General features: G+C 39.5%; 1 protein-coding gene across 7 annotated transcripts in view; it reads left to right on the plus strand.

Annotated features, from left to right (window-relative positions):
- The window catches only part of MAPKAP1 (MAPK associated protein 1), a 108,390-nt gene that overhangs the window by 9,579 nt on the left and 82,503 nt on the right, over positions 1–16,308 (plus strand). For 6 of the 7 annotated variants that reach the window (XM_082327755.1, XM_082327758.1, XM_082327757.1 and 3 more), the window contains exons 2-4: positions 1,377–1,701; positions 5,733–5,822; positions 10,619–10,767. In XM_082327755.1, the coding sequence (XP_082183881.1) occupies positions 1,443–1,701; positions 5,733–5,822; positions 10,619–10,767 (498 nt within the window). In that variant the 5' untranslated portion in view covers positions 1,377–1,442. The remainder of the gene's footprint in view (positions 1–1,376; positions 1,702–5,732; positions 5,823–10,618; positions 10,768–16,308) is intronic. The other variant, XM_082327756.1, reaches the window with a different exon arrangement.

Here is a 16,308-nt window from a genome sequence, read left to right on the forward strand (position 1 = left end):
AAATCCAAACCATAGCCCCATGCCAGCTACTTTGAAGAAATTAACTCCATCCCAGCCAAAACCAGCATGCACGCTTGGTTCTATAGCTGGTATTAAAATGTTGGGTTTTTTTTTCTCAGACATGCAAATTATTAGAAAAGCAGCGGGGATTTTGAACTTCTGGAATTTACGTCTGGTCCGGCATCTCTCTGTGAGCTTAGACTTAAAACCCCGCCAGCCTCCCTCTTCCTCAGGCTGAGGTTTCGCGGTCGCTGTCAGCCGGCCGTGAGCACCGCTGCTGAAAGGGGAACCTCGGCTCTCCTCCGCCTTTGACACCCCTGCTGCCTGTGCTGTGTTGGTACTGGTGCTCCTGCAGCTGTCTGCTGGCGGACTGATCAGCCTGACAATTAGTACTTGTTTTTTTCCTTTTCAGGTAATTTACAGCAGATCATTTTTTTTGATCCAGCTTACCTCACGGCTACGCAAGTGCTGATGCCAGCCTTTGGGAGGCAGCAGAAATATCTGACCAGGGCCAGACAGGAGTGTGGACTTGCCCCTTTCAGAGGCAGCCCAGATTTGAATTAGATTAACATAACTCTAGATCCACAGCTATAGTAAAATAGGTTAACAGTCTGAGTCTGGTTTGGGTTTTGTGGTTTGTTTGTTTCGTTTATTTTCTTTTCTTTTTTGCCCTCTGCTTTGTTTTGTAAGGCCTCTTGAGTACTCTGAATGAAATATTTTAGGTAAGTGGCAATTACTGTTGTTAAAGTGCTTAAGAATTCAGGCGTGTGGTGTATGATCACAGAGCTGCTTCTGTATGACAACAGTTGCCCTATATGAAGCGCCATGCAGCAGCAGGTGTTCAGTATTCTGCCCTGAGATGCTAATCTCTTCGTGTTTAAAGTTTTTCCTGGAAATACAAAACCTGAAGAGAGTCTGTAGTAAAGTAATCAAAGAGTTGGTATGTAGAGGGAGAAGAAAGCGTACCACGCTATTATGATGGGTAAAAAGGAATTCAAAACCCTGTCTGGTTTTGTAAATTTATTAATTTGAATGGACAGATGTCTCTCGTGTGTATTTTCTCTCCGTCCTTCTATGTGTAGTACTTAGAATAGTTTGCCTTATCGCAACCATTTGTTGTAGAGTAATGGGACCTGCCCGTAGGTGTCTGTTGCGTTCTGTTGTCTTGGGATTCAGGTTTCAAGCTGTCCTCCAAAACCACTGTTCTTTAAGTGGATCTCAGCAAGCAGTGTAACTTAAGTAAACTGGAGCAAAATTAAAATAATTCACTGTACAAGACTGAGTCAGTTAGGTTTTGTGCATCCAAAATGTAAACCTTCTTGAATCAGGGTTTGGGTTTGTTTTTTTCTAAAATGCTGTGTACGTTATATTTCTAGGTACATGTGCTCATGAAACAAGATGGAGAGAAGATAGTATAGTGAAGTGGTGGACTTGTGGACAGAATGGCTTTCCTGGACAACCCAACAATTATACTTGCTCATATTCGGCAGTCACACGTGACCAGTGATGACACGGGGATGTGTGAAATGGTCCTGATAGATCACGATGTCGACCTGGAGAAGTTCAATCCCTCGTCAGCGTATGGGGACAGTGGTTCAGAAACACAGGGAAGCAACGGTGAGACTCAGGGCTATATATATTCCCAATCAGTTGATATTACCTCAAGCTGGGACTTTGGAATCAGAAGACGATCAAACACAGGTAAGTGATGTTTGCCGCCAAGATAACATTAGACTTTTAAATTCAGTTTCTATTAGTCTGGCTTGCACGGCCAAATCAGAGCATGACTAGCTAGGTATCTGTCAAACTTCTCCTTTTGTAGCGTCGAGACCCTTTTTATAAAAGGACATGTAATGATTCAGTTGCTGTAGTGTGCTGTCAACCGAGTTTTAATTGCTGTTTTACTTATTCAGGTACAGAGGAGCATTGAGGTAGTCAGTTTTATGTATAAAAAAAAATTTGAGTTGTAAAGACATGAAGTCTAAATCCAAAGTACATGAACAGTCTTTTATATTTCCATTGTTAATGTCTGGAGGGGTGTTAACTTTTGAACAGGATAGTTATTTTCTGAGAAAAATCTACCTAGTGAGGCATCAAATCTATTTGTTATAAAAGAGAGGAATGAAGTTTGATGTGAGCCAACGAAGTGAATGATTTCTCTATATTTTGTCTTCTGAAGTTTTGTTTCTGAGAAGAACCTTGAGCTAGGATTTAAGTTACCAAATCAGGAAATTTAAGGGTGTACACCTTTTCAAAACATGCTCAGTTTGTCTTGACTGGAAGAAAGCTGTCCCGTTTGTTGTTTCTTATGAGGGATATTCAGTCTTCTACTTATACCCGAGGAATGCTATGAACAAAAATTCTGCGATATAAAATATATATGAAAAGGCAGCGTGGTCAATACTGATCTCTACTTTTTTTGTGTTACAATATATATTTTTTTAAAATAATTTCTGAAGGTATTATAACACCACCTAGAGCTCAGAAATAACATCCGTGCTCTACCTGACAAGTAAAATGTTGTACGGTATTGAATATCTTGAAATACCTTTTACAAATAAGAAGTTGTCAAAAGTTACAGAAAAGACAGGGTGCTGATCTATTGGGATGGAGAGTTAGATTTGGAAATAAGCTGACAATATAGCTGCAGCTGACTTTGAGGCACGGTGAAATTTTGGCGTGCCGGACTGCCTAGCGTTGTCCTTGAGGTCTTGTTTCGTCCAGTTGATGGTATAGTTTATGAGGAAGGAGAGGCAAAGTTTGAAGTTTTATATAATTGCTCCAAAAAATAATTCTGAAGGATTATTTCACCAAGCGAATAGGCTGATAGAATAATCTCCATTTAAACCATGGGCTGAAACCATTTCAGTTTCCAACTGGTGCCATATTCTGAAAGAATGGTTAGGACTCTCGGTCCGTTGGGGAACCAGTTCTTTGCCTCTTTTCATCTGGCGTGGCTTTTATGTTCCATGGTGCGTGCTGGTGCCACCAGGAACCTAATACAGTTACCAAGGCGATCAGGCTATGATTTGAAACAGAGCCGGCTGGAAAAAAGCCTACAAAGAATGCCAGTTGATCAGTACCGAACAGATACATACATACATAGCACACACGCATCCCGTAAGTATGATAACTCATTAACTGTGAAATCTGCAGTTTGTACTCCTAAAATGGGCAAACGTAAGGACATTTCTTTTTTACTTAATCCATCACTACCTGAGTAGATTTAGCAAGAGCAGGAACATTTGTTCTTTGGAAAGCAGATAATGGTTTTTAGGTTGGGAAGGAGAAGATAGTGTAATTTTGTGTATCAACAGGTAATAGCGGCCGACTTTTTTAACATGCAAGCTCTTCTTTATTCTCCTTGGTTTTATACCCCGCTAAATAAAATGATTTCTGCTTAGGCCATCTTTAACCATTGGTTTTGGATGGAGTAACTTTTTATTATCTCTTGCAAAGCTGTTTTATAATAAGTACCTTACCAGGATATTATCTTTTTCAGAAATTGTAGAAATGTGTTGCTGTAGAATACTCAACACATCTCTGTAGAGACTACGGAAGTGTTGCTTATTAGGTAGTTCTCATGTGGATCTGCAAATTTGGAAATGGATTTTATGTGCATTCTACTATCAAAGTTATCCCCTTGAAAGGGGTGCGCAGCGGGTGCGATGTTGGGGTACCACACGTCGTGTTTGGGGAGAACGCGGGGGCTGTCTGCCGCTGAATTCCTCCTCCTTTTCTGCGGGCGGTAGATGGGCCGCGGTGGTCCGTGGCTCTGGGCTCCATCCCCTCGCTGCCGCCCGCCTGCCACGTCCAGAGGGGTTAAAAACCCCGAGTGAGGGTGCTGCGTAGGTGGGAAGGCAGCAAACTCGCCCAGCCCGCGTGGCTGGAAACAAAGGCTCATCTCGTTGCTAACAGTTAATGAAACAAGAACTACATTTGGTCAGTGACATTTTTCACACAGAAAGCTTTCAAACTAACATGCTTCTTGTGGGAATGAACCTTAAATAATTCAGATTTCTAATAGGTACTGATAATTCCATCTAATTTGGAGTTGCTGTAATACAGTCCCACAGTAAATGATCGTTTGTGATCAGCTGTAGATAGAAGAATAGGATGGAGTTAGTGAAGATGGTGACTGCGCTTCAGTACGTTTGTTTTCACAAGGGGTGGAAATATCAAATAGGATAAAAACATGCATTATTCTTCTTTCCGTTCTACATTTTTCCCTTTATCCATTGTTTACATGCGAATCTAGCAGGTATTTTATGATGGCCCATTTGGGAAGAACGGGGTTTGTAAGGTAATGTTGAGCTGCAGTCTGGACAATAATTGGAAAAAAAAGTTCTTTCTTTCAGAATAAAATATCTACGCTACAGTAGTGTTTTACCCAATTTTTAAACTTGTAAGTGGGGATACATCTTCTCTTACTTCATTAAGAGTAAGATACATCGAGGTATTTAGGCGCTAACCTCATGTTGACATAAATGGGAAATAGGCACCAAAGCCCCTGTTGGTGTTTGTGCCTTAAGCTGCTTGTTACAGCTGTTAAACCTCAAAGGATTCTTTTTTTTCATCAGTTCCCAGGTGGAGAGTTTTGGGGGGGGGGATCACTTCTGTGTCCACAATTCAGTTCAAAGACTAAATGTAAAAGAATAATAATAGGAGAGAGAGAAAATATTTATTAACCTTTTTTTAATTGGTGAAATGGCTCAGGGAACTCAAATTGTATCTAAAAATTGTCAGAGTAATTTAGCATTTTAGAATCTCTTCTACAAACCCGTTTTAGTTAATGAATGATCTCAATACATCAAAATTGCTAATATATCCAGCAAATTGTTTCCTTCGGTGGTCAACATCATTGGTCCTGCTTTCCAGTCTGAGCTGCTTTCTTGTTTTGGCTGGACGCTCCCTAACATCGGCTGCTTCTGGTGGTCATTTTCCTGGGCAGCTGGTGCCAGGTTTGGCTGACCCTTTCCTGAGGGGGATCCTGCTGTTAACAAAGAGATCGTTTCAGGTATTCATCTGGTACCCTGGCCTGGAAGTTCTTCGGTGTTATGACTATGTGAGGCTTTTCTCAAACCGTATTTTGAAGATGGAGTCAAAATATACGTAAAGAAATATTATATTCATTTTAGGATTTGACTAATGTTGTGAAGATACAAATCATTTATTTTACTACCTATAAACTGTTTCAGCACACTGAAGAAAAAGCTATGCTAATTTATATAGCTTTGACATTTTATAATTTTCATGATTTTTAGATAAAGGATTTTATATTTAAAACTTTAATAGTCTAGTCTGAGTTCATTTATCTTTAATTTTTGAAACGGGTAGAGTAATTCATAACAGTAATTTTATTCCTGTAATGTAATATTCACTTCAGTTCATTTGTGCATTAAAATTCCTTTAAGACCGTTATTAATGATTTATATAATGAAATGTCATATTAATCACAGAAGTTTTCACATTTTATTATTCTCTTCCATGTTAATACTATCTTTATGATCTCTATTAATGTTTTATATCCTCTAATTTCAATTATAAATCAAGAACATTTTCATGTTTTTGTTGGTATTTGCTTTTCAGGGGTGCCACCTTTAAAATTTTATGACTTTTTCCCTTACATATGCAGTATAAAACATCTTTATTCATATAAAGGTAGTTAATTATGTCTTTGTTTATAGTAAACTTTCATTGACAAACTTATAGTTATAATATTTCTTTTCAAGCTCAGAGACTAGAACGTCTGCGGAAAGAGAGACAAAATCAAATAAAATGCAAAAACGTTCAGTGGAAAGACAGAAATACTTCTTACTCAGGTAAAAAGAAAAGATCTTCTATTTTCCTACTGTTTTTATTTCTGCTTTTGATGGTTGCAACATTTTCAGTTTGTAATTGTCACTGAAGCACAGAGGAAATACTAATTACGGCCTTTGCCTCCCATTCCCCAGTTAGGCGTCTCGGTAGTCGGTTGCTCGGGGGGCGGTGTGCCGCAGGCGTCTCGCTTGTTTTCAGCTGTGACTAGGGCAGTCCACGTTATTCATAAAGGCAAAGCGAAGAGAAAATGTTTAAAACCTGGTTTGTGGTCTGAACTAATTCGAGTGGCTGCTTTGTTTTTTGCGGTATAAGGTATTAGTACAGTGTTTGCGTACTCTGTCATCCTGTAGCGTCGTTGTCTTCTAAGGCTTCTGTTGTCTCGATGAGCCAGAAAGGGAGGCGGTGGAGCCCTGAGTGTCACGGTGAGGTGTGCGAGGAACGGGAGGTGCCCGTGCTCCGTGGGCGGCCGGTTGGCCAGCGGCTGCGTTCCAAACGCAGGATCCTTGTCGCCGTGTGAGTTACGGCGTCCTAGCTCTTCCCAGTGGCGCTTGGTGTGCCAGGTGTGATGGAGAATTTCAGAGAGGTTACCTTTATGGAATATTGCTGTGGTTACTTTTCTAGATAAGGGGAAAATCTTAAGAAATAATGTGTATATATGATCTACTTAAATGAAAGCATAATAAATGCTGCCTTAGCTTATCTAGCCTTTCCTTGGAAAAACTAGTATCACTGATTTCTCAAAAAATATGCTATTCTTTTTTTTTTTTTTAATTCTATAATTAAGTATTTCTGACTGGATGTTCTACATAGTTTAAATTGTAATATATGAAATGAAAAATCTGTTTCAATTCTCTCATTTTGTAGCTCAAGCTAGTATCTATTCCTGTTGCATTTGACACACATTCAAACCTTTGTATGGTCTGTCATGCCTACTTCTTTCAAAATTTGTGCGTATCTTAATGAGGTCCCTGTGTAATCTCCTTTTTTTGCCTAAATCCTTGTATCTTCCTGGCTGTCATGTGCAGAACCTTCTCCAGCTCTATAATATCTTTTTTCAAGGAGTGAACAAAGCCGCTCACATGAGCAACACGGTTGCACTAATCCTTAGTACAGTGTTCAGCTGTGTTTGATACCTCTATTAATGCATTCTAACATGTTTTTGCCTTTCTACTTCTGTAAGCAGAGTTGTAGGTTTTAAAGTTTAATCTACCATAACCTCCAACTCTCTTTGCTCAATATTTTATAGCATTTGACCAATGATGATGCAATTCTCTTTTTCTTCTGTATCCCTGACTATACGCTGCATGGCATTGCTTTACACCGAGTTGCACTCAGACTCCAGTTTCCTGCTGGGTCTATGCTGTTTGTGGTTTTTTATTCGTGTGGGCTCCACCATGTCATTTAGTTCCTTTACGTGCTGCCCTGACGATAGACATAATCTGTCAACCAGCAGTAGTGGAGCTGTCCCCCTCTGCAAGAATGTGCTGGGGTTGCAGTCAAGTAGATCAGTCCCTCCCTGCTGCAGAACAAATTTAAATAAAAAATAAGTAAGTTACATAAAAACTGCAGGCACTGGGTATCTCTCTTTATTGGCAGAGCTGATTTTCCTTCTCTGCCTAGTCGCTGAGATCCGGCACGCTTCTCGCTTCCTTGCACGAAGCGCACCGCAGCAGGGAGAGGCCAGGACAAAGAGGAGCCCTGAGGGTATCGACTGTATCTTCCTCTTTGTCACGAGCGTCTGTGGGACTTTGCTCTGCTCCTTGAGTTTAGCATTACTGGAAAATAGGTATGAAAGCAATAGCAACAGAAATAGCTGTTCTCGGGGGGAATTTGGCTGCTGCCTTCCGACTGTATTTAGCTGAGCTTTAGACGAAGTCGAGGCTATGGTTGATGCCATGCAAACGGAACGGGTGCTGGGACGCTGTTGTGTTGTTCAAGGGTCCGATGGCACCAGCTCCGCAGCTCGCTCCTCAGGTGCCGTCCCGGAGGGGGCAACTGCTGGAAGCATTTGCACTGTCCCGCAGTGGAGATGGGGTCGTAATTTGAGGCATCTGGCAGTGGAGTATTTTTTGCGATTCCCATTTTTAATTACTAGGTGCAGAAATAAAAGTACACTAACCAGCATAAAGGGAAGTGAGAGATGAGTAATTTTGTAGATGGTACTGAGAAAAAAAAGAAGAATATTTTCTACCCATCATCTGTTTGCCCTCTGTCATGAGACAAGCTGTTTGCGCTGCCAGGAGTGTGTTTGAAGGGTAGGGTGGTGGTGGTGCACGGACTCGCAAAAGGAAATCTCCGAGCGTTTGGAGTTGGTTCGGGGCTGAAGAAATAAAAGGTGCTCCGGGGGAAGCTGGCCGACTGGAGGTGCCACACACTGCAGGTCAGGGGTTTTTGTTCTGCCGTGCCACCAATTCGCATCGCCTTTCTGTGCACTAGCTCTTTTTCAGTAAAATGAAAAGAACATTTCAGCTTCATGCAGTGCGGAGATCACATCATGTTAGTAAAGCAGTCTGAGGGTCCTATAAACCAAATATGGATACACATACAAAAGGTTACTCTTTTTTTATAAAATGCTAGGTATTTTTAGATGAAAGCGAGAGATAAAGCATTTATTTACAACTTACATTCATTCATTTCAGAGCATATAAAATGTAAATTAACAATATATCAAGGGAATCTTTCAAAAGCCTTGCATTCAGCCCTTGTAGAACAGCTCATATAGCTAACAAAACCACAAAAGGTGAAAAATACATATAGACTAACGGCAAAACTTAGTTTTAATTAAGAATTAAAAATTATGCAATTAAAGCTAGTTTCATGTAAAAATATGAGAAATTTTTTCCCTGAAATTTGAGAATCTAACTATTTTTTTCAATGTTTTTAATTGGAACTCGCACAGCCCCTGTCTATCAGGAATTATTTGACAAAATGCTCAATGGAAGATCTGTCTTCTTCTAGCTTTTTGCACAAATCTTGAGAAGGCTTTGGGTTCCTCTTCCTAAATGAGTTGAATTTTTTGAAATGATGAAGTTTTCTGGAAAAGGAAAACTGTATCTCAGCCAGCTGAATTTACACTCTTGTAGCACGTACTATTATTTAAACTCTTCAGTCATGTGAGATATTTGACTTGAGTAAAAGCTATACAAAACTCAAAGCAAAACAGATGTCACACTAATGAATGCAGAAGAATTCTTGAGATCCTCTTTTTGCACATCCCAACAAAGGAAATGATAAACAAATCATCTTAACATTTCCCTAGAGACAAAACTTGAGGATAAAAGACTTGCTTTTTCACTTGAACCAGTAAAACCATTATTTGAATTCCAAGGTACAGAGTACTTTCCAAATGCCCAAGAAATACCAGTTAAGGGTAATACTCTAGCATAATTATAATTGAGATTTTATTTTTTTTAAAAACAGAGAGAAACTTTTTACAAAAAGCGAGAATACCTAATGGGGTTTAAGTTGCCATATTTAAAAAGGATTTAATCAAGCTTTTTTGGTTAATCGCAGCCTCTCACAAGACTGTTGGGTATCTCTTAGTGCCAGTATTTAGCACTTTTGCCAACTGTCTGGATATTCAGGCAATCTGCTGATAAAAATAAACTGAGCTTTTGAGTAGCTATAATTTGACAAGTTTTAATTTCGCATTTTAAGAAATTAACCAACTCCCTGCAGATCAAGTCCCAAGTTGTTGTGCCTTAGGAGCAGTTTCATTTTCCTGGAGAAGCAACATGTAAATCTTTAAGCTTATGAGAGAATCCAAGCATGGGAACACAGAGCAGAGTTGGTCCAGGAGAGCGGGTGTTGGTTCTCGGGTAGTGATTGATGGAGTTTGGGGGTACTTGGTTCCTAGAGCAGATGTGGAAAAAACTTGTCCAGATTCAGTCACAGTTTCTTGCAGATGAGACCCGTTGGTACTAATATGCTAAACCACCCCAGGCTCTGTCCTGATTTTGTAGTGTTCTTATAACATAAAAAGCCCTAATTTTTAATTTTTTTTAAGTATGCCTGTAAATTTTGAGTTAAGCTGTTGCTAGAAATTCAGCTATGCAGTCTCTTCATATAAAAAGCTGCTTGGCGGAGGCGCTTAATGAGCCTTCACAGACCACACAAAGAACTCGCCAACTCTTAGCACCTTTGTTTTTAGAAAGCTTTTTTCATATTGTCCAGTCTGTTTGTCTGGAATGGTGTTTTCACGTTTGGCATTTTTTTGAGAGGAGACCATATCTGGTCTACCATGAGAAGTAAAATCCAAAGAAATTATTCTTTTGGATCAGATGTAGTCCCAAGCCTACTGCTGACAGCATAGTGACTTTATAGTACAGTAATGGGGTAGTATAATATTGTCCTGTCATATAGCATAATATCATGTGTTACAAGCTCAGTTTGAAATGCTTTTGCATGGCGTACTGCAGATGTGTCAACAGTTCTTTTGCATAGCATTTACTGTTCATTTAGAAAAAGGTAGGCAAGCAGAATGACCAGGAATGCGTAATTCTCTCTTTGAATCTTGATTTTTATCTTGACTCAAGTGGATCTTGTAGTGATCAGTTCCATTCTCTGTGTGGGAAAAAATCATCTTTTCCTCAGCCTAAACAGTAGCATCATTCAAACTTCTTACGGTTTCATATCTTCGGGCTATGAAGGAGTGGTGGTGGATTCTGCCCTGCTAAAGCATTTGTTGTTTTATGTATTTGATTTTGTTTGCCCTCCTATAATGTTATCTTTCTGTGATAAACAGTAGCCTCTGTGCATCTCCCAGTACAACTACTCTAATCTCTTTTCTGATCTACAGCAGAGGAGCTGAGCTCGCTATTTGAAAAAAAGAATTTCCGAGTAAAATCTCCATGTTCTGGGAAGCAGTCGATACTGTCTGTGCGCCTTGAACAGTGTCCGCTGCAGCTGAATAACCCCTTCAATGAGTACTCAAAATTTGACGGCAAGGTAAGTGGACCAGATGTTTTTCTCTCATATCCAGGTGGTCCCTGACCTGAAGGTGATAGGCCTTCAGCAGTTCTTGTGTGCATTTACTTGTTCAAGCTTGAATTAGACTTTATAGTAGGCCATCAGTTATTTTAAAGTGGTTATCTAGAAACATGCTTCTCTTAGTGTTAAATATAATGGTTCCAGGTTCGGTAGAACCGTTTCTCCCGTTCTCATTACAAAATGATGCCTTACCATTAGGTGTACCTTACCTTGCGGTTTCCTTCTTCAGCAGGTTAGTTAGGTAAACAGTTAGTGTGGCAGAGTCCTAGGACATCTCCCTACAGAGCTGATGGTGAGACCCTTTGTGTAAATGATTGGTTATTTGGCATTTTAAAAAATCTATTCTGTCTAGCCGTATCACAGCACTTGCTGAATATTCCATGGTTTATGCTGTCTTCATCCTCGAAATGCTCCAACGAGAGTGGGCAAAGCCACTGTCTGTTTGGAGGGTGGGAAACTGCAGCATCGACAGGTCAATATCTGGGGCAAAAAAGGACTGAACAATGTAGTTCTGCACAAGTACTCGCGTGTAATACACGGAGGAGGTTCACTGCAAACCTGGTAGGTCAAATTCATTCCTTGACTACATTCATTTCAAGAGCTTACATTTGACATTACTCGGAATTGTGGGTAACTGTCTTTCCTTGTGTGCAGTTTAGTTACTCTGTATTGTCAAATATTTTTCTCTGTCATAAACTCTAGAAACTGAAATACAAACATTGGTGTGATGGATCAGTGTCATATTGTTCCAAAACTATTATAAATACTGCACAGATCTGTTTTCTGCTGGATTTGTTTGTGGAGTCTCCTGTGGGAGTATGAAGTTTGAGCTTCATTACCATTGTGATGGAAGAATTTCATATTCTGTTAAGTATTCTTAAAGTGAAAAGTCAGGTATATAATTCCACTAGCGTATCTAGAAGTATTTAGAATAGTTGTGAAATGGTAACTTTTAAACTATAAGTTTACGTAGCAAAAGCTGCCTCTTTTATTATTTTATACTTACTAGTGTGTAGTAATTAGCGCTAACTCAGTTTTTCAAAATTTCTGGCCTCAGTAATAAATGATAGCAGTACTTGGATGCTGACAACACTAAGATGTCTCTTTTTTCTAAACTCAAAGCTTGCTGTTCTTATGTCGTGAAATTTCATCTTGGCAAACATTTAAATGTACTTCCAACAGAGGAAGCAAAAATAAAATAAATACTTCTTTATTAAGAGAAATTTATTGTAATTCAGTGGTGTCCCAGTCTTGTTGCTCGAATTCTTGAGCGTGATTGGTCTACCTGCTAGAATTTTTCTCAGAAACTTGAGGAACTTAAGCATGTTTCCTTCCCCCTTCGATAATCCAGACTACTTTTTACTGTATGAACAGGAATTATAGTTGACTGTAATGAACATCTTAATTTTCACATTTAAAAGTCTGATGCATTTCGCAGGTGTTTGGTCCGTTTGAAGGAAATTGTACTATACATAATAGTTCGAGATATTAATGAAATACCTCCATGTTACTCATTGTGTTTTGTAGGGTATGATACGAATCAACTCGATCGTGATCTAGAAATCAAAATACCTTTTTAACTCTCCAAAATAATTGAATTGGCATTTTGTTAGAGTATAATCTCACTATATTAATTTTAATTGCATTGTTTATACTACTGTGGTAAGTTTGTCAATAGTAAGCTTATCAAATTTCTTTCTATACTTCCATACATATTGTCTATTTTTTAAATACCTACTTGACCATCTGAGATACAGAAGAAACATTATAGTTCAGTAGTGAGTTATTTTACTTACTTCAGTTTTGTTATGTTTTCGGACAGTAATGTAAAATTGAAAACCATCTAGCTCTTTTAAATGATTTTTAATGAAATATCGTAGGTCTCGTATTTATTTTTATTGATAATAAATGAGCAGTATTTTTCACATAAATACAATTCTTTCAGGGAATAGTGCATGACTTATTTACATAATTAACAGAGCCACATATCTCTTGGGGAAATGGTACATAATTGGGGAGAGGCAGGGGGGATGAGGAGGGGCTAGGGGCCTAATTAAACATGTCTTAAAAACCCCCACACTTAATTATATATTTACTCAAGGGATCACAGTGGCTCTGAAATCTTTGAGATTATAACTAGGCCTTTGGTTTATATATATATATGTTTGAGTTTTGTAACACAGACTTTCGGCTTGTTGAGTAACGCACGTTTTGTGGCTCGCTGGCAAAGCGGGAGGAAAGCTTTGCTTGCCGCATCGAAGCTCTTTGTTCGTGCGTGCACTCATCTGAACTGCTTTCTGAACGGCTTTAACCTGCCCCTAATTCAGCTCCCTAACTGGCCTGAAATCAAACAAAACCATTCTCTTCGGGGTCCCTCCTGCCCCCTCCCTCCATTTGATGTGTTGTTTTAAACTAACCAGTTAAAAATAAGAAAACATGGCACGCCGTAATATCAACCAAGGAAATGTATTAAAATGCTTACGTCTTGCAGGTGTTTTCTGCCAGCTTTAGTGTCTTTTTCATAACCACTTCTGCAGTTTTATGAAATAATAAAATTTTAAAGCACACTAATTTCTTCTTGTTCTGATCAGTTCATTAATTATCAAAATAGTAGAGAATATGGCTTGTGAAATGCAACTGCAATGGAAGCATTCTAATCAGCTCAAGAACGCAGGCGATTCTTGCCCCACAGCTCCGCAGGACGGACCTGTGGCTTTCATGTCCCTTGTGAAACTTCAGCTCTTAACTAAAGACACGCACGCAATAACTACTCTCAACCGTATCTTCAAGTTTTTCCTTAAAATAGTTAAAGTAAACCTAACTTCTGCACCTGTTTGCATGGTTTGTAAATCATGTGGGTTGTACATCTTGGCTAATAAATCTTGAAAACTCTTGCTAAGAGTACTGTATGAAAAGAAGACTTTAGTTATTTATAATTACTTCAGTTGTCATTTGTATAGAAAATTACTTGAAGCCTTAAGAAATCAGTGGCCAAATTGATTTCCTTTATCTGCGTGCAAATTAAATGATCCTCCATTTTATAGGTAACTTCAGGTATATTTCTGTTTACAGAATATGAAAAATCAAATTTTGATGGCTTATTGTTCCAACTTGCCAACTATTGATAAGCTTGGGAAAATAAGGCTGACCATAAGGCAGATTTGAAAGCCATAGCCAGTACCACAAATGAAACACAGGAGTGTTGTAATGGCTCCTTTCAGTGACATCACCGAGATTCACAAGATGCAGTTTACCTACACGTTACCTGCCTACTTCCATTAATTGTTTTAAAAGCATGTGTTATCTTTTCATTCTGTAGAAATTGAGAATGTTTCTTTTCAAATCACAAGTGTAACTTGCACGAGTTGCTGGAAAGCGTGGCGATGAGCTTTCTCTGAGATATTAATCTGAAAGGATACTGATTTAGCACAGTATTAGTGTCAAAGCTATTCAACTGCATGACCATTCCCACTAGTAGGAAAAATGTTACCGAGAGGTATTTAGTTACTGGAATAGAGGGAAATTATGCTAGAATCAAATGTTCAGCTTTGTCGGAACCGCATACTGAGTGAGTAACTCCTAAGGCCTCTGTTTACAGTTCCGCTTGAAATCATCTTTGAAGCCAGTCCACATCCATTTTTCTTCCAACTCTCTGCTACCTTTAAGAAATTTTAATCACTGAAATGTCTTGTCAATTCAATTTTTGGGACGCCTGCCACCAAATGGCTGCTCCTACATCCCCAGAAGAATGTTAGCAAACACAGAAGTGTTACAGGGCAGTCAAAAAAGAGATGCTAAAGATATGCAAAGTAGTCAAAGAAGAAAGCTGGAAAAATGCAGTCAAAATGTAAGGAAGGGATCATTCAGCTCTAGAATAAACTTGAGTTCCAAGGCCAAAAACCTTTCCTGCATGCAGATCAGAGTTTTCTCAAGATATTTTTATTTCTCTTTTCATGACTACTGGTTGAAGATGAAGATGTAAGGAAGTCTAGCTTTTCTGACCTTACAGGGGTTTTGTGAGTTTACTTGACTACTAGAGGTAATTTAAATAACAATAGGTCAACATGCTTTTTGGCTGGACAGAAGCTAAAAATCCTATTGCGAGGAATGGTACCTCTGTAGAGGGTCACAGGGTTTCTTCTGGCTAATTTTGGTAATGGGTTAAACCCCAACAATTTCTCTTGCAGCAACTGTTTTAAAAATGATGCTGTAGAAAGCATGGGGGAAGGGATAATTCATGAGTGCTAATTGCTTGGCTGTTAATTTTCATAAGTGTTGATAGAAGCAGTTCCTTAAATTAAACTTTGTTTAAAATGTATCAAGGGAAATATTCCACAATGTCGGGCCTGAAGTGAAAATTAATATGAATGCTGTTGCAATTAACACGTACTGGTTAATAGCTTTTAGCAGCATTTTGGGATGATAGTCCTTAAATACATTTTTGCATGCTGCTCTTGTTTCAGTCTTGTTTGACTGTATGTCTGGATAATCATGAACAAATGTTTTCCACAATCTCCAGTATTAAATAGCTTTACTCAAAGAAAGTAGATAAAGAACTTAAGAAAGAAGCAATACTGCTTTAATTAATATGGAAAATGTCTAAAATAATTAATCCAGGATTAAAATCTCAGTGTGAAAAAAGGCATTTTTTTATTTAAAAGTTTTGCCCCTAAGCTGAGTAGAATGATCCTCATCTGAATCCTCGATAAGTTTGCACAGGTTTTTTTTGAAGCACTTGCTTATTCTGCCAATTCGAGTGGTTTACACACTACCTGCACTCTACTAAAATAGTTGAAATAAAGATGTTTATAATGTTATCATTTATGTTATATAACATACATGTTAGCATGATGTTTATAGAAATGCAGGGTCAGTATTTATGCTGGGAAGCCTCCTGCTGTCGTTGTACCAAGAGCCAGCGCGCTGACAAAGCCGCGCCGCGCTGGGGCCGTGCCAGCGGCGCTGAGCCCCTCCTGCGCCCCCGCCGCGCCGTGTGCGTGGCTGGCACGGACCTGCCTGGCCTCCGGAGAAAGAAGCTTCTGCTTTACTGAAAGGGAAGCAGTCCTTTCCCTTGGCTTTTGTTTGCATTTCATTTGTATTTCGATTTGCTGGAGAGCCACCTCTGTTGGGAGATGCTTGGGCTCTCCCAAGGGAAGGAGGAGCAGGCTCTGCCCAGTGCCACCGGCGCTGGGAGAAGCGATGTGTTCCCGGCTGGGCGGCTCTGGTGAAGCTCCGGTTCAGGCCTTTGGCCATCGGTGCCGCGCCTGTCCCTGCCCTCGCGGCCCGCGCCGGCGTTTCGGCATGGGCGGCGCACCTCCTGTGCAGTGGGTTTGCGGTGGAGGACAGTGTACGAAAGCAGGGATGCCAGGGGAACGAACAGCCTCGGAACAGGTTTTTAGAAACACAGGCTGCTGCTTCTTGCTCAACCCGCTTCAAAATCTGCATTGCAGTTCTTAAGACACCTAAAATAAGTGCCAGAAACATGTAATGGTTTCGTGC

The sequence above is a fragment of the Platalea leucorodia genome, assembly GCF_965183815.1.
Source record: "Platalea leucorodia genome assembly, chromosome: 15".
Taxonomy (NCBI): domain Eukaryota; kingdom Metazoa; phylum Chordata; class Aves; order Pelecaniformes; family Threskiornithidae; genus Platalea; species Platalea leucorodia.